General features: G+C 41.8%; 1 protein-coding gene across 2 annotated transcripts in view; it reads right to left on the bottom strand.

Annotated features, from left to right (window-relative positions):
* SNX30 (sorting nexin family member 30) overlaps positions 1 to 19,118 on the bottom strand; it is a 104,016-nt gene that overhangs the window by 50,120 nt on the left and 34,778 nt on the right. For both annotated transcript variants that reach the window (XM_036856178.1, XM_036856179.1), the window contains exon 2: positions 7,918 to 8,109. In XM_036856178.1, the coding sequence (XP_036712073.1) occupies positions 7,918 to 8,109 (192 nt within the window). The remainder of the gene's footprint in view (positions 1 to 7,917; positions 8,110 to 19,118) is intronic.

Genomic DNA, 19,118 nt, shown 5'->3' with positions numbered 1-19,118 from the left:
TCCATTTTTTCCCTTTATGGTTGCTACTTTTAGTGTCATTGATAAGAAGTCTGTCCTCATTGCAAGCTTTTGAAAATATTCACCTGAATTATCTCCTTTATTTATGGCATACATGTGTGTGATGTGTGTGTGTGTATATATATATATATATATATATATATATATATATATATATATATATAAAATTGTTGCTATGCTACTCCTAGGAATCTATCATTAGAAAACAATGTTTAAACTGTGGCAAAGATACCTGTATAATGATGTTCACTGCAATATTATTTAAAATAACAAATTCAAAGCAACCTAAATGTCCAACAATAAAAAACAGTCGGGGAAATTATGGTATATTTATTCTATGGTTATCAGTAATCATGTCTGTAAAACATTTTTAATGACAAAAATGCTTCAGTAATAGTTTTAAGAAAAAACAGCAGGATACAAAATTAATTATACATGTTTTATGATTTCATTGTGTTGAAATTTTCGACATAAAAAGTTAGAAGAGGGGCTTCCCTGGTGGCACAGTGGTTGAGAATCTGCCTGCCAATGCAGGGGAAACGGTTCGAGCTCTGGTCTGGGAAGATCCCACATGCCGCGGAGCAACTAGGCCCGTGAGCCACAATTACTGAGCCTGCGCGTCTGGAGCCTGTGCTCCGCAACAAGAGAGGCCGCGATAGTGAGAGGCCCGCGCACCGCGATGAAGAGTGGCCCCCACTTGCCGCAACTAGAGAAAGCCCTCGCACAGAAACAAAGAACCAACACAGCCATAAATAAATAAATAAATAAATAAATAAATTTTTTAAAAAGTTAGAAGAAAAATCTGGGACTTATGATGACGACTTTACATTCAACTTTATTTCCAAACTTTCTAACATTCTTATACAATACTTATAGTCACATACACAAAAAACTCATTTTTTAAAACAGCTCCTTTAAGGACAGGGGATTTAATAAATCAGTAAAATTTGTTTGATGCTTTGGAAAACAATAACATAAAAAAAAAACCATCATGAAAGAGAAGGATGCTCACACTCTCTGACCTGATAATTATTTTACTTATTTTTACCACCACTTGTTCTAGAAAAGATAGAGTGATATGTGGAATATGATCAAATGACATAAATTAGAAGTAGGTGAGCAAGATAAAGAAAAACAAGGACAGAGAGAAAAAGTAGAGCTGGGAACGAGGCTAGCAAAACGCACTCACCTTGGAATTCTGCACACTTGTTAAAATTGGGCCACAGACATTACTGTATATTTCTGGAAAGAAATCTAGTCTGTTATAAGACATACAGTGCTCATAAAATATGCAGGCCAATAAAACCCCAATTATGAGTCTGTAGTAAAATTCTCCTCTGTGAAATTCAGGGTCTGACTTAGAAAGAAAAATAAAGTACTAATAAGTGTTTATCTCTGTTTTCTAGTATCTGTGGTAAACAAAACAATAAAAAAGAAAGTGCACACCCACAATTCCATAATCAGAGGCGACCACTTTAGAGTTTTGTTCTGTGTCCTTCCTTATGGTGTTCCCATACTCTAGAATGCCCCACAAAGATCATAAGGTCATTCGTACACACCTAAAGTCAGATCTACAAATAGGTAACCGAGCACAAGAGTTGTAATGAAGAATATTCATTCTCACCATTGCACCCTGTGAATATCTCTTTGGTCATCTCTAGGCATCTCTGCCAAATTTTGTTAAGTTTAATACTTTGGAAGACCCAGCACGGAGCCACAGTAAAATCAATCCCCTAGAAGCACATCCAGTCCCCTGGGCCCCACCGTCCCACAAAAGAACTCCTCTTTATTCCCTAGGAGCTGATGGGCCCAGTGACTATGGCCTGGAGCCTTTCCCAAGAATTTTCAGTCAACTGAAAAGTTGATTTTACAGTCAGCTCACTCTAGAGAGGCTTTGTCTCTGTCAGAAACGCCATCCGTCCAGGCCACAGCTGGATCCTAACAAGTCTGAGTAACCCCTTCCCCCAAAAAAGAACCTCTTCCCTTATCAAATATTAGCCAGCTAATCCCATTCTCTTTCAAAGCCCTGTAGCTCTAAGAGCACCTGAGAATGATGCTGAAGAGGTTTCTGGCCTCCTTCTTCTGAAACGAGCTTCCATTTATTTCCTCCTCCTCAGATCTTCCCACCCAGCTCTCTGCAACACCAGTCCCATAAGTAATAAAGTCCTGTAGTTCCTCAACCTGCTCAAATTCTGAAAGCTGGCTCTCCCCTGAGAATACAGCCCCCTTGCTGTCCCATCAAGTGGAAAGCTGCTGGTGTTCTTACATTTCACAAACCTCTAAGACCAAGACCAAGAGTTGCTGTTGACATCCTGCTCCCTCCACACCACTCCTCCCACCCCTGAAAATCCTTTTGAGGCTCATGCCATCAGGTTATAGACATCTCTACCTCTCCTCACACCTGTCATCTGCTGACACCTCTGGCCTTTCTCCTGATTCCCCTGAGAGCACCTCGTTCTTGGGCTTCATAATCTGGGTGCCCACAAGACGCAGGTGGTTCCCACACACAACACCCACCTCTAAGCCAACTACACCTCACTCCATTGCCACGGCCTCTCCACAGACTTTGTCATCACACAGAAATTCAGACATCTCCCTCTCTAACCGGCACCTCCTGTATTTCAGACTCTTCCATCTCCCAGTACCCCTGGTTTTTCAGCCTCGGGACCTACAGTTCTTGACAATCCATCCACTCCTGTCTTTACTTTCTTCCTTACTCAGCATCAATTCCACCAACCATCACTTCAGCATCTTACTTGCCCACATCCTAAATGCCCCTTCCACACTGTCATTCATACAACTCTGGCAAAAATGCAACCACCTACTGCCTGCTTTTCTAGACTTAGGCACAGTCTGGAGGAAAAACAAAATCAGGGAAACACACTGACTGAAGCAATAAATTCTACAACTGGACCCTCAACACTGTCAAGCAATCTCTTGATACTTCCTTAGTCGACTCTCTTCCCATTTTCCCCATACTTCCTTAGTCGACTCTCCGTGAGTTAATGCAAAGCCTGTAGAAGTTTTGAAAGCTTCTAAGCCCCACTTCAAAACCTCCCCTTTCACTCTTCACGAAGACCTCATCATCTATTCATAGAGAAAACTGCAGATATAAGCAAAGAACCCCTCAACGTCCTGCCACAAAACAAAAACAAAAACAAACCACTTCCCTTCTTCTTCCAGAAACAATGAAAAAAGTACGCCTCCCCCATCAGAGGCCACTCCCTCCCCTCCACTTCTGCCGGGGACACTCTCCGCCCACCTCCTCAGAGGCTTGCATCCTACTCTCCAACCTTCAACCCACAGTCTCCTTCTCCACCAACAATGGCCACGTGGCACTTAAACAAGACTCTTTCACCCTTAAAAAACAAACAAAATGCCTCTCCCCCTCAAAGCCACATCCCCCCCTCCAGCTACTGTTCTCTCACTCACTTTCACTGCCAAACTACCAACACTCACCATGTCTTTTCCTTACTTCCCACTCATCCTAACCCACTGCACGCTGCTGTACCACCCTCCCCCAATGAAGCTGCTCTCACCATAGTCATCAATAACCTTCTCATCGTTAAATCTAACATTCACTTTGTAATTCTTACATATAACTTGACCTCAGCAGCATTTAGCCTGCGTTGACCACTGAGACATCTGAAAAGAGGAATTAATTGGGGCATAAGCCTTGGAGATGACTATCTGGCGATGGGATAAAAGCCAAGAGGAGGATGGCTTCCAAAGGGAGCTGAAGGCTGCTCTCTGTTTCCCCAACCTCCAGTCTACCTGCACATCATCATCAATTCCAATAGTCAGGCCATGGTAGTAGATGACAGTGCTGGTGCGGGGGATGGGAGGGGCGGTGCGGGGGATGGGAGGGGCGGTGCGGAGTACTTTCTTGAAAACCATGTCTTCTGAAAGCACAGCACAAGACAGATCTGGGTTCAAGTTTTAACACGTATTAGTTGCATGTCTTTGAGCAATTTTCTTAATATCGCTGTGTCTTAGTTTCCTCATTCGCAAAAGTAAGAATACACCAGTACCTACTTCCTTGAGTGTGAGGATTAACTGATGATATATCTAAAGCACTTAGCACAAAACAAATCACAGCTCAGCCACACGGCGGAACACTACCACAGTCTTAGAGATGATGGCGTAACAGTGTGCTCACGGGCATTTACTAGCAGAGAAAGACATTTGCATTGTACTAAGTGAATTGGCTGCATGTAAAATGCTCATTTTTGTGAATGGATAGAGACAAATAGTTCAGAGAATTATAAATGATTATTTCTGGCTGGTGAGCTTGTAAGTGTTCTTTTATTTTATTGTTTTAGCTTACTTGAGTTTTCTAATTTCTCTATAATGAGCACATATTACTTACATAAAATAAAATTTAAAGGGTTTCTACTGCAAAAAAAAAAAAAAGTACAGCATATGGTAAATGCTCAATAATTAGCTATTATTATGATGTTACTTTCTAGAAGCCTACAGAGAAAACTGCCAGGATCTGCCAGCCCTGAGAAGGCCTCTCCCCACCACTGGAGAGAGAAGATAGCCACGACTTAGACCTCAGGGGGGAACACTTTCCCCTCACTGGCTCTCAGCCCTAGGCTCATTTTAGCTCAGGCAAAAGCAGCTCTGTACTTTGTCCAGCTTTTGTCATCCGGAATCTGAATCAGGCCTGGGAGTCAAAGCTCAAAGTCATAAAGTAAGTATTTGTACAACCTCGTCCTCTGACCATTAACTTTGCTTGAAAAGCTCAGCAGGAGTGGGGTGCTGGGACAAGATCAGGAGTTTGGGACCCTGTGTTCCCGTCTGTCCTCTCTCTCATCCCCATGCATCCCTACATGTCCTTTAATACAACACTCAGGAAAAAGGTTCCAGATGCATCACCAACGTATTAAACCTGGTGTCACTGTTTGAAACAGGAAAAGAAAAGGACTCTGGTTTGAGATCAAAAGTGGAATTCACGGTAAGAAGTAAAACTTAATCCTGCAACAACTTCACCCTTAAGGTGTTGTCCTCGAAGCCAAGTGAAAATGTGGGATTGGAACTTGGAAAGATTATCCTAAGACATTATCTGACTTAGAGGAAAAGAGATAGAAATAAGAGCACAATGGAGAAAGGGGAAGTGAGGACAGAGAGACAGCAGAGGAGAGAGTGGTGAGCTGCAGCACGGGCATCAGCCTGAGAATCCGCTGACAGGGAGAGAAACTGCAGGGTGGAGGACAAGCAGGGGTGGGGAAGCGTCAAGACAGGTGAGCACTGCTGTGCCAGGCGGTCACCTTGACATTCAGCTGTTTAGAGCACAAATTCAAGAAAAACATGTTTTGCATTTCACTGACTACAGGGTATAAAATAAGTTGACCCTAGGGAGAAAAAAATAAGTAACTGGAAATGATTCATGGGAGTATGTATATCATCCGAGGACCTCTGAGGATATAATACACATCTAAGCACCTAGCAATGCTGAGAAATACTACCCAGTGGCAAAAGAGACAGGGGCAGACTGTGTGAGCGCATATGCCTGTGCACACATACACATTTTCAAATGTGAACCAGGTGTGGAAAAGACAAGGCAGTAATATAGTGGTACACGGCAGAAAGTTAATAAATATTAGTTCCCACTCTTCTCTTACTCCTCCTCTCCCTGACATTAGGACTAACTACCTGTATGCAGAAAACTATAAGACACTGATGAAAGAAATTAAAGATGATACAAACAGATGGAGAGATATACCATGTTCTTGGATTGGAAGAATCAACATTGTGAAAATGACTATACGACCCAAAGCAATCTACGGATTCAATGCAATCCCTATCAAACTACCAATGGCATTTTTCAGAGAACTAGAACAAAAAATTTCACAATTTGTATGGAAACACACAAGACCCCGAATAGCCAAAGCAACCTTGAGAAAGAAAAACGGAGCTGGAGGAATCAGGCTCCTTGACTTCAGACTATACTACAAAACTACAGTAATCAAGACACTGTGGTACTGGCACAAAAACAGAAATATAGATCAATGGAACAGGATAGAAAGCCCAGAGATAAACCGAAACACATATGGTCACCTTATTTTTGATAAAGGAGGCAAGAATATACAATGGAGAAAAGACAGCCTCTTCAATAAGTGGTGCTGGGAAAACTGGACAGCTACATGTAAAAGAATGAAATTAGAACACTCCCTAACACCATACACAAAAATAAACTCAAAATGGATTAAAGACCTAAATGTAAGGCCAGACACTATAAAATTCTTAGAGGAAAACATAGGCAGAACACTCTACGACATAAATCACAGCAAGATCCTATTTGACCCACCTCCTAGAGAAATGGAAATAAAAACAATAATAAACAAATGGGACCTAATGAAACTTAAAAGCTTTTGCACAGCCAAGGAAACCATAAGCAAGATGAAAAGACAGCCCTCAGAATGGGAGAAAATATTTGCAAATGAAGCAACTGACAAAGGATTAATCTCCAAAATTTACAAGCAGCTCATGCAGCTCAATATCAAAAAAACAAACAACCCAATCCAAAAATGGGCAGAAGACCTAAACAGACATTCCTCCAAAGAAGATATACAGATTGCCAACAAACACATGAAAGGATGCTCAACATCACTAATCATTAGAGAAATGCAAATCAAAACTACAATGAGGTATCACCTCACACCAGTCAGAATGGACATCATGAAAAAATCTACAAACAATAAATGCTGGAGTGGGTGTGGAGAAAAGGGAACCCTCTTGCACTGTTGGTGGGAATGTAAATTGACACAGCCACTATGGAGAACAGCACGGAGGTTCCTTAAAAAACTAAAAATAGAACTACCATACAACCCAGCAATCCCACTACTGGGCATATACCCTGAGAAAACCATAATTCAAAAAGAGTCATGTACCACAGTGTTCATTGCAGCTCTGCTTACAATAGCCAGGACATGGAAGCAACCTAAGTGTCCATCGATAGATGAATGGATAAAGAAGATGTGGCACATATATACAATGGAATATTACTCAGCCATAAAAAGAAACGAAATTGAGTTATCTGTAGTGAGGTGGATGGACCTAGAGTCTATCATACAGAGTGAAGTAAGTCAGAAAGAAAAAAATACTGTATGCTAACACATATATATGGAATCTAAAAAAAAAAAAAAAAGGTTCTGAAGAACCTAGGGGCAGGACAGGAATAAAGATGCAGACGTAGAGAATGGACTTGAGGACACGGGGAGGGGGAAGGGCAAGCTGGGACGAAGTGAGAGAGTGGCATGGACATATATACACTACCAAATGTAAAATAGATAGCTAGTGGGAAGCAGCCACATAGCACAGGGAGATCAGCTCGGTGCTCTGTGACCATCTAGAGGGGTGGGATAGGGAGGGTGGGAGGGAGACGCAAGACGGAGGAGATATGGGGATATATGTATATGTATAGCTGATTCACTTTGTTATAAAAAACTAACACACCATTGTAAAGCAATTATACTCCAGTAAAGATGTTAAAAAAAAAAACAAAAACAAAGAGTAATTACACCAGATTATAATCATGTTCTCATCACAGAGCTTCAGGTTGATACAATGATTAATAAATTTCAAGAGTAATGAGATATTAACATGTTAAACAATATCATGATAGAAAATAAGTGAAAGTACGGGGTTTTAAAGTTTCATTTGAAAGACTGTAGTCACAATTTCTCCTTCATTTTAAGGTTAAAAAAAAAACACTTATGTATAATCCTTTTAAATCTGAATATATCCACTCTCCCAAAAAGCTATACCCACAATTGTCATAAAGGTGAACAGAGTTGTACAAAGGAAGGGAAAAAGGAAAGGCAGGAATCATGGCAGTAGGACTTCAATTCTCCAAGACACTCCAGACAGGTGGAAGATAATAAAAAGACCTACTTTCGTGGTGATCCTGTAAGTGATGTAGGTCTCCATCGTACAGACATGCTTCTTGGGATCATCAACCGTGACAAAGAGGTCTCTGGTCTCACCATCGATGTCATCATCAAGTTGTAGTCTGTTGAGAAGGGAAGATGAAGAAGCTGGACTTGCAGGGCCTGCTGGAGTACCACCGTTGGGCAAAATGAGATCCTGAAGGAAGAAAAGAATCATCTTACAAAGTAGCTAAGAACACACACCTGGAGAACACCAGCAACAGCGGCTGGTTTAGCCAAACCAAGAAACACCTCTAAATACAAAAACAACTTTCAGAGAATCTGATCCTCTCCTTACTTACCATTTCTTAAGTGAACGAGTCTTTTACAACCAAGAGAAACACGACGGGCAATGCTCTACACCAAATCCTGTTGATTCACGTGTCAGCAAGCGCTGCAGGAACCAACAGTTCAGGGACAGAGAACATGACAGCCACCACCATCTTCAGACTTCGACAGGGAGAGAACTCCTGAGCACACCACATTCTCTCTTTTCCCCACTTTCTCAAGACCACCACTTGGGCCCAGGTAAACATTAAGGGGCCAGAACCCTCTTAAATATCCAACACATTTAAAAACCTAATCAACCATCACAAAGAGACAGCTAAACATTATGTGCCTCCTGGAATAAGTTCACACCACCACCTATGAGTATGCTTGCCAAAAAACTGGATATGAGTCCTGAACAAATCTCTAGACACAACACCAATTTATAGGCAATACAGAAGAGTGAGGAACATGTTAAATACTGCAAGGACGCAATCAGCGGCATCTACACATTGTGAAGCTAAAGAGAACCAAAGACCCAGTTTCTTCAGTAAATAAATAAATTGTAAGGAAAAAAGAAAGACAGAGTTTGAAAGAGCACCTATAGATGTAAGGAAACTTAAGAGACCTATCAACAACTGCAGTGGGTCCTGATTAAAACACAGGGTTAAAAGATTTTGAGACATTCAGGAAATTTTGAATATTGATCAATTATTTGATGACATGAAGGAATTATTAGGTGTGATAATGGAAGTATTATGATCTTACAAAGTCTTCATCTTTTAGTAACACATAACTAAAGTATTCATAGATGAGATGATAGGATGTGTGGTATTTGCTTCAAAATAATTAAGGTCGGGTAGTTGGGATACAGATGATACAAGATGCCCCAAAGCTGATCACTGTTGAAGCTGGTACTTGCAGGTTCACTACAAATTCTCTCCTCTTCTGTATGTGTTTAAAATTTTCCTCAATAAAAAAGTTTAAAAGGGGCAGGGGGAGCAAGTACCAGAAAAGAAAGGGAAGGAAAGATTAAAAACTTATGGACTTCTTTCTTCTTAGGCCTCAGTAGGAAGCCACTTGAATCAATTATGTCCCTATAATATCCAAAAAAGATGCAGTCTTCCAGTTACCTTTTCTGGCTTTAAGATTTGATAAGACAACAAAGCCCTGTCTAGCAGTAGATGTGAAAGCCTCTGAATGTCACCTTGGAATCATTAGAAGGCAAAGACTAAGGAATATGGCAAGAAAGTGACATGATACTAAGCAAACAGCCTTGGTCAGGAATGTTTTCTGCATTCCTGACCTGTGGGTAATCAGATCACAGGCTGGGCGTGGGTCTTTCCCCAGAATGATCTCTTCTTGTGTGCAGGCTGGATATGACTTAGCCCCCAGAGAAGAGGACATACAGGAAATGAGAAGTCAATCTAGCAGTCATGTCCATAAGCTCCAGATGAAGATGGCACATCTGGAAAGAGAGTATGGAATGAGGCAGAGGGAAGCATGGTCTGGGGTCAAGGGCAATGTCACCCAACTCAGTGGGTGATGGAAACTAAACAAAAAAGGTACCTTCCTTTGTCCCCCTGACCACAGATAATTTAATCACATCCTTACTTATGCAATGTCAAAAATACTTTTGTAATTACTGAAAGGGTACCATTTCACAGAAGGTACTCATGGGAATGGACCCCACCCCTCCACTTCTCAGCCCAGGGTCTCGTCAGCTGGGAAGGCAAGCCCCTCAGCAGCTGCTCTCCGTGTGGACCATAGAACCTAGCTACAGCAGCATCCCACGACCTGCTTCCTCAGCACACTGATGTCACTGAGGGCATGCAGTGTCCAAATCCCAGGGTCTAAGGATCAGCGAGGGGACAGCTTCTCTGGAGCTCTGAGACAACCATCACGTCTTCATCATTTCAGTAAATATTTAAACACTGACCTCAGGCAAGGAACCATGCTAGGCATTGAGGGGCCCACCCTTACATTTTAACAACACTAGCTCACTGGGCCTCAGAAAGGCTCCATCACCTATGGCTAAACATTGCACAAAAGAAAGAATGAATTCAAAACCTTTAGTCAGATAAGCCAGCATCAGCTCAGACAGCAATTTTCCACAATCTGGCCTGAACTGATCCTGGAACCCACTATGCTGTTTCATATTTCTCATCGTTGCTTACATAGCGCGCGCGCACACACACACACACACGCACACACACACACACACACCCCTCTTTTTTATGTAGAGGGCTCCAAGGATCTCATAGAAATCTGCTCAAATGCCCCCTCCTCCTAGAATCCTTCCTGGATCCAGCCCCTGACAAAATCTGTCACTCCCTTCTCAGTACCTTGAAGATACTTCCACTGAAGCAATTTTCACAGTTCTAATCATTTATTTACATATATAACTTATCCATAAGCACTGTGCGTCCAACAACTGTAACTGTGCCTTGTTCACCTTTGTGTGTGTGTGTGTGTAATTATCCATCCATCTGTTTGCCCGTCTCCCAGTGACTCCAGGCCAACTCCCCTAACCTCAACTCCCCTAACCTTTGCTCTGGGGACCTCAGCCAATAACCCTCCAGGAACGGCCCACATAAAGGTCTAAAAGGTCTTGGCCAGACAGTGGGAACTGAACTAATTCTCAAATCAGTTAGCGGGGGCTGGGGAGGAGAGAGTCACCCAGACCTTGTCACACAGCAGATTCTTTCCTTTAGGACTACACAACCAGGGAAGATACCCACACCCTTACTACAGGGTGCTTCCCGTAATATTATTTGAGCATATATGAATAGCTAATGAGCTACGGATGCCTGGACTTTCCTAAAAAGGGATGCTACCATCTCCGATTTCCATGGCACGTCTGTGCGCAGGGCTTCCACATTCTTATTTCGCTGCCCTCTACGTCAACCTCAACCTTGTGAGGTTAGCAGACAGATACTATCTCTACTGATGAGAAAGCCGACTCAAAAAGGTGAAGGACTTCTGTATCCAAATGTATGGAAGCCAGTTATCACTCTACTGAGTTGAGCTTAGGTATCTGGTTCCTAGTTCAAGGGTGTTATCAAGCTGAATCCCCTTTGTGGGGCTTTCCCTAACCCAACACTGTCCCTCATCTCCATTCTCTGGCCATAAATCCTTTTGGGTAAACATGAAGCTTCTGTTTTTAAAGCCAGTCGAGGAATGCTTCCATTTTCCCTTAGGGTCTTAATACAAGTTATCTCCCAGATAACTCCCCTCAAGATATGGTTCCCACAAGAAACAAACATGGAGGGAAAAGACAAAAATCTTAGGAGGAAAGGGCAGGGGCTTAGGTGGACTCAGCGACCCAGGCTCCTCTACCCTCAGAGTCCTCCGGTAGCGGGTTTGCTTCACTGAGACCTGAGTTCTAGAGCACGTATTGTGGGAGGGCAGCACCTTTACAACTAACACAAATTACAAAACACGAGAAGTGAGAGAATCCCTTGGCTCAACACAAAAGCCTCCTGTTTCATTGTTGCTGCCCTACAGTCAGTCCTCCTTACTGCAGCCAGAATGCTCCCTGGAAAAGGTCAATCAAAACATGTTACCCCCCTGCTCAGAACTCTGAAAGACATCCATCCAAACACATTCAAAATAAAATCCAGACTCCCTCCCATAACCCACAAGGGCCAACATGATCTTATCACAGTCTCTGACCTCATCCCAGACGTTCTCCCCACTCCCCTCCAGCTCATCCTGCTCTACACACCTGGCCTTGGCTTATCTGGACCTCAGGGCCTTCATACTTGCTGCTCACGCTGCCTGGAACACTGCTCTCCCCTCCGACTGCCACTGGCCTGGCTCTTCTCCTCAAACAGGTTTCTGCTCAAATGACACCTACTCAGAGAGGCGTTCTCAGCCCACAAAAATCTAAAAATAACCCTGCACCCTCCATCATTTTCCAGTCCCTTCCCTGCCTTTCTTTTCACCATAGGACTTAGCACTGTCTGAAAATGTATTATATATTAACTGGTTATCTGTCTGTCTGACTTCCCACCAGTCTGTAAATTCCACAAGAGCAGAGACTGTGTCTTCTGGAACATAGTAGGTACTCAGTAAGTATCTGATGAATGAATGAGTTTTAGAAATGACCCAACTCAATCTCTTGCCAATATAAGCTACTCAATAAACGTCTGCTGAATGACAACAAAACTGAGGCTAACCTGGACGGACTGCCCAGTTTTGAATCCCGGTTCTACTATTTACTCACAGCATGACTTAAGTAAATTCCTTAATCTCTCTATTGCCCCAGCTTCCTCATTTATAAAATGGGTATAATGGGATTGAGTTAGTTAGCATATGGAGCAATTGGAACAGCGCCTGGAACATGGTAGGCGCTATATCACTATTAAAATACTCAAAAAAAAAAAAAAAAGTCAACTTGTCTGCAAGTATTCCTGCATCCCCTTTAGACTATGGGGCTGGGTTCACAGTAGACCATAAATGCTGCTGAAAATTAAAAGTGCACCTAGAGTTACAGTTGGTGCCTTAACCACACCTTCCTCAATGATTACCCTGTAGCAATAGATATATCTACAGTAGCCTTTGTGAGAGTTACAACTACATAGTTGATAAATACATGAAAACTCCTCAACGCTCCAAAATATCAATTCTTGCTATGCAGTTTCAGTTATAAGAGAATTTCTTCTCCCCACCACCCCTTTTTACTTAGAAAGAGAAATACATAACCAGGCCACTTTGGAAACTGCCCTCGTTCAAAGAATTTCAGTTATAAGATCCACCACTGTGGTCAGCCAGCCGCAAGAGAGATTATTAAAATAACGTTAGTCACCAGCAAAATTCTATATTACATTAAACATAGGGTTTATGAAAGAAAGTGGTATACCTTAGGGGCCAATATGGACTTAATAAAAACAAGTCATGCTAAAACACTCTTAATTTCTCTTTTTGATACTATTAGAGGAGTGTGGGCAACATGATGATCTTGTTTCAGAAGAGCTTGCCAAAGCCTCTCAAGGCATCCTGACGGCTACAGGAGAATGAGAGCTCTCTGAATGCACAGACTGTACCTGACTTGTCTTAATTGACCTCCCTCCTGCCAGGCACACAGGAGACGCCTGAAGAATGAATGCGCCCTGCACAAACTGAACAGAACACTCCTGACTGTTGACTTTGCTGTAAAGTTAAATTTAGGCCAACTATGGGCAATAACTTCAAAGGGAAAATCTCAAAATTGTTCCGTTCAAAGATGTTCATAACAGATCAAAGAACACAGAGTGAACCCTGGAAAAGCTCCAAAGGCTCACTAACCAGGAAATGATCGTGTTTACATTAATAACAATGTTACACACTCACTAAAAACTTATAAATCTAGACTTCTAGACAAATGCACCGAATTAATAAGCTCAGGTCTTTGCTTTCTCCCTCTTTCCCCCTTCCAGATAACAACCACCTGGAGAATGGGAGAGAAAGAGCAGTGGTGGGGCGGGGGAAGGGGGGCAGATAGTGACTGGAATGAGTACCAGATTAGAAACTAGGAAAGGGCATCATCCAAATGCCAAAAGTTTTGAAGATTTCCTACTGAAGATAATTGGGACTCAACTGAGAAAAGAACTAAGAGGTCTCTTTAACCCATGTCACTAAGGTCACTTAGGGTTGGTTATCAAGGTTACCTAAGAAGTAGAAAATGTCCTGAACCCTCACAGACACTCTAATTTGAATTTGCAATTGTCTGGAGGGATGAGGGTATGGAAGGGCCCACAGTGGGGCAAAGGAGGAACCCCAGAGTGTCTGGCTGCTGTGAGCAAGGGGTGCCAGCACAGGCAGATATACACCATGTGAGGACCCCCAGCAGAGGGTGCCTTGCCCCCAGGGCTTCATCTAGCCAGGAGGGGTAGAGATGCAAGAGAAAGGTCAGAGGAACATGAAGGTGCCTGCTTGCACCTTCATGAAGTCAGCTGCCCTGGGTAGGTCCACCAAGCACAAAGGAGGCAAGACTGCAAATTCTGAAAAGGCTGGACTCTACTGAGATGGGGAGAGCGCCTAAAACAAGATGGAAGCCAGGCTATACTGGATCCAGACACAGAGACGAACTAGGCCAAGTCTTCCAGACCGACTGTCCCTGACCCTGGTTTTCTTTCTTCTGATTCTTTTCCCAAGGAGAGACCACTCAACTGATTTGTCAACTATTATTCCACTCAACCTAAGATCCAAGAAGACAATTCTAACATCAAGTAGAAACAGGGGGATCCAGGGAATTCCCTGGCAGTACAGTGGTTAGAACTAGGTGTTCTCACTGCCGGGGCCCCAGGTTCAATCCCTGGTCGGGGAACTAAGATCCCGCAAGCCGTGCAGTGAGGCAAAAAAAAGAAAGAAAGAGAGAAAAAGAAAAAAGAAACAGGGGATCCAATAATTCACTTCTTCTGGTGAGAGGCAAATAGCAGGCCTGTATTACCTCATCAGACACAAGAAAACCGAAAAATATACCAGCCTATATTAACTCATCATTCAGACCCAAGAAAACCAAAACATGAGGAAAAGCAGCACAGTCCTTAAGAGCAGATAAATATATATACATTTGAAAAGATTTATCCCATAAAACACTACACTTTAGTCCACATCTACCTTGTGCTCCCATTTAAAAAAAAAAGTCAAAACAAAATGGAAGAGAACTGTACTTCACTGTACATTAGAAACTAACACAACATTGTAAAACAACTATACACCAATAAAAAAAAAAAAAAAAAAAAAAAGAAAGAAAGTGGAAGAGGGGGACTTCCTTGGTGGCACAGTGGTTAAGACTCCGCGCTCCCAATGCAGGGGGCCTGGGTTCGATCCCTGGTCAGGGAACTAGATCCCATGTGCATGCCACAACTAAGAGTTCACATGCCACTGCTAAGGAGCGCTCGATCCGAAACTAAAGGAGCCCGGCTGCCGCAACTAAGACTCGGCGCAGCCAAATAAATAAATAAATATCTAAAAAAAAAAAGAAAGTGGAAGAGGGAATAAAAAAATTAAAGCATAAATTGAAAACAGAAAAGAAAGAGTAAAAGTTATAAATAAAACCAAAATTTAATTCTTCTAAAAGAATTAAATATAGAATTATATTAATATAGAATAAACATAGAAATAAATATAGAAAGAAGGAGGGGAAAAATGAGCAGGCAATAACGATTTAAATCTTACCTCTGTGTATGATTATAAATTACAAGGATGTGCTATGAATAGCTATGCTAATAAACCTGGAAGTCTCTTTGGCCATACACTGCAGGAAAATGTACAGCCAAAGAGAAATTAAATTGATGTAGAAAACCTAAACAAATAAATAACCTCAGAACTGCTGTCAGAGAACTTTTACTGAAAGGTGAGCTAAGCCCCAATGGTTTTACAGCTGAGCTCTAATGAACCTCAAGGAGCAAGTCCTGTTTTATTCGAACACTCTAAAACACATTTAAAAATGAAAAAACTTTCAAATCATTTTATAAGGGTTACCTATATCTGATATCAAAATAGTAGGACAAAAAAGGAAATCAGATGTAAGTGTAAACTTCGTCAGTAAAGTAACAGCAAATGGTACATTAGAAGAATTTTTTTAAAAAGAAAGAAAGAAAACTAATATACCAGGATTGAGTCAAACATAATCCAAGAAATCAAAAGTGATTTAACATTAAGAAATTTATTCATCCTGTTTATTACATTAACTGATCATAGGATCACTGTCCAATATAATCATGCCCACAACTACCAAAATGCTTATTGGTATCATACACTGGTAAATATCAGCCATTCCATTAAAATCTCTAAGTAAAATTAAGAAATAAAAGGAAGGTTCCTAAATATGTTAAAGAGTATATATCAGAAAACATCAGCAATGAACCTTGAAAACACTGCTCTAAGTGAAAGAAGCCAGACATGAAAGGCCACATATATAATTCCATTTATATGAAGAATCCAGACAGGCAAAACCACAAAGATAGAAAGAAGACTTCTGGTTGCCAGGGACTGAAGGGAAGGGGAAAATGGGAGCGAACACTTAATAAATATGAGGTTTCTTTTTTGGGTGACAAAATATTCTGGAATTAGATAGTAATGATGTTTGCACAATGCTGTGAGTATACTAAAAACCACTCAACTGTAATATAGTTTGAAATGGTGACTTTTAGGGTATGTGAATTAGATCTCAATAATATATTTTTTAAGCAGGAAACAATATGAAACACTGGAGGCATGTCTACAAAATTCAGAAACAAGACTCTGATACCTAATCACCCCATTATTCAAATCATTCTGGAGCCTTGAGCTAGCGCAACGGTGTACAACAGAGCTCCACGCACTGCAATCATTCAAGAAGAAACACGCAGTGATCTACCACATCACTTCCTTGCAAAAGGTTGGTTTCTTCAAAAATTAATCTAAAACTATAGTACACATAATAGGGAGAAAATGTATTTAAAACTTTTTAAAATGATAAATCTAAACTGATGTCATGTATTTACTAAATAACATTCAGTGACAAAAGAAGACACAAACCACATGGTAGATTGTAGTATCATTTGCAATTATTAACTCCTATTAACTCCGTACCTTTAGGAGGATTATACACATTCACTATTGCCAAGTGACTGCCGACCAGAGGGCACATCTCCACTCGAGTCCAGTGACTGTTGGCTTGGCTACGTAACGGGCTCTGGCCAATGGCACATGAGCAAATGTGACCTACACCAGATGGGAGCAGACACTTTAAGAGCCCCTGCATGTTTCCATCAGCTCTCATGTGCTCTCTCCTCTGCCCTGAAACTAGCATGTCCCAAACAGGGGCTGTGCCTTCAGAAGGGAAGACTTGTGGAAAAGAGCCATAGCAATGGACTCCCAGCCCCCGACACATAACTCGATCTAGAAATTAATGTTTGCTGCAAACCTCTGTATTTTTGGAATTTGTGGTTTATTAACCACAGCAAGACTAATACATATAATTATTAAAATGTCTATGTAATTTAAAAAATCTAGGTAAGAGATAGTGTGTAAACAATATGGAATTTTAAGATGTAGGGATTTATCTTTTTTTTTTTTTAATAACTGTAGAATTATTCAAAATGCATCTTAACCATATGACTTAAGTCCTAGGACCCTACCTAATTATCAGTAGAAGTTCAGTCTTCCTTCTTTCCCAACCCTGCCCCAGAATCCCATCTCCAATATTCTCCAAAACCTCCAAGGTTGTTTGCACAAGTTTCTCCAAGTTCCCAAGGCCCAGCAGTCTGTGGTTTCTAGGTTAGCATCTTCTCTGAACAGTCTTACATTTTCCCACTTTGGATTCTGGATCATCACATATGAGGGAAAGACTCCTCTTTAGACATGGGTTAAGAGATCACCTTTAATTATTTGTAGGTTAATAAAGTCGTTTCAAAACTGAAAATGTTTCCCCAGCTTTTCTATTAGAAACTCTCCCTTCAAGTAAAATCCACCCATTGGCTTGATGCAAAAGATGACCTCCAACAAGATCACATACGAAGTCAAAATGCAAGAGCCCAAGTCCACATTCCTTGGCTCAGTTTCCAATGTCTATTACTAGCTTTTTCTAAGGATCTCCAGACTAGCAATCAGCTCTCCAGACATTCTTGTGATTGTTGGGAGCAAAGATTTTTCTCCCACTCTCAGATGAATTTAAACATGATCTCTTTTCATTCCTTCTAAAGAGGATACACTGTTTCAACCACAGAGTGAAACACCTAACACACAATGGACAAAGTGCTGACACAGAGCTACCAGGATGTGTTTAAATAACTGTGTTTAAATGACTCAGTCTGGCTGGGCACGTGTACACAAAAACCTCTACCTATGATGCAACGCAATATGGGTTATAACGGAGGTCCATGCAAAATGAAGGAGGGGCGCAAAGGATGCTGGGGCAACTGGAGAAGAAGAAAATTTGCCAAATGGAAAAACAAGATGGTGGGAGAGCTTGGCATGGACATTCCATGCTGAGAAATCACGACCTCTGAAGGCGGAGAGGTATTTCCAAAAGCTTGTCCCTAACTGAATGATAACTAGGACCCACCACACAAAGGTTCTGCCTCTGTTGCTGGTCAAGTACGTGCATGATCTGGAGGACTCAAACGCCCAAGCAGACAGCTTTCTAAAGACACGAAATTAAACCTCCCCCAAAAGTACACAACAAAGAGAACGTGACTCTAACTAGACACCTGCTCTCTTTCCTTCCCACTTTGATGCATTCTGCCAAATGAAAGCTAAGTAATAAAGGCACTCACTCCCCTCTGACATTTCTGCACCAAAATCACGCAAGGGCCTGGGGCGGAGAACCCCTCAGATCATCCAAGTTGTTTGTGTCACTTATAAGAAAAGACTCGGAAGTAGCATGCATGAGGCCACTCAGGTGGTAACGTGACCACCAGGTCTTTGGTCACTCGCCTGGGGCTGTGGTGCCGCAAACTGGATGCTCCACAGAAGAAGGAGAGTGAAGCACACAAGCACATAAACAGCTCTAAAGACCAAGTGAGAAAAAGTTACATGATGGGTGGTCCTCAACAGAGGAGAAACGATGTTTCATAAAGACCATGAAGTTACCCTACTGGGGATACTCAGTCTAAGGGTCTCATTTCTACGCTCTCCCAACACTAACCCACTCCATCCACCTCTGGTCTTTAACAGAAGAGGCATGGAAGGAAGGAAGGAAGGAAGGAAGGGAGGAAGGGAGGGAGGGAGGGAGGGAGGGAGGGAGGGAGGGAAGGAGGAAGGAAAGAAGAAAGATAGATAGATCTGGGCTTAGAGTCCATATGATTGGGCTTGAATTCTGGCTTTGCTCCTCACCAGGCCTGGAGTAAGGTACACAATCTCTCTGAGATCCAGTTTCTCCATCTATGACATGGAGGGTGTAAGGATTAAAGAAAACACAAAAATAAT

This window comes from Balaenoptera musculus, chromosome 6 (assembly GCF_009873245.2).
Source record: "Balaenoptera musculus isolate JJ_BM4_2016_0621 chromosome 6, mBalMus1.pri.v3, whole genome shotgun sequence".
NCBI lineage: Eukaryota > Metazoa > Chordata > Mammalia > Artiodactyla > Balaenopteridae > Balaenoptera > Balaenoptera musculus.
The sequence above is the reverse complement of the archived record's forward strand: the minus strand, read 5'-3'. Positions and strand labels throughout refer to the sequence as shown.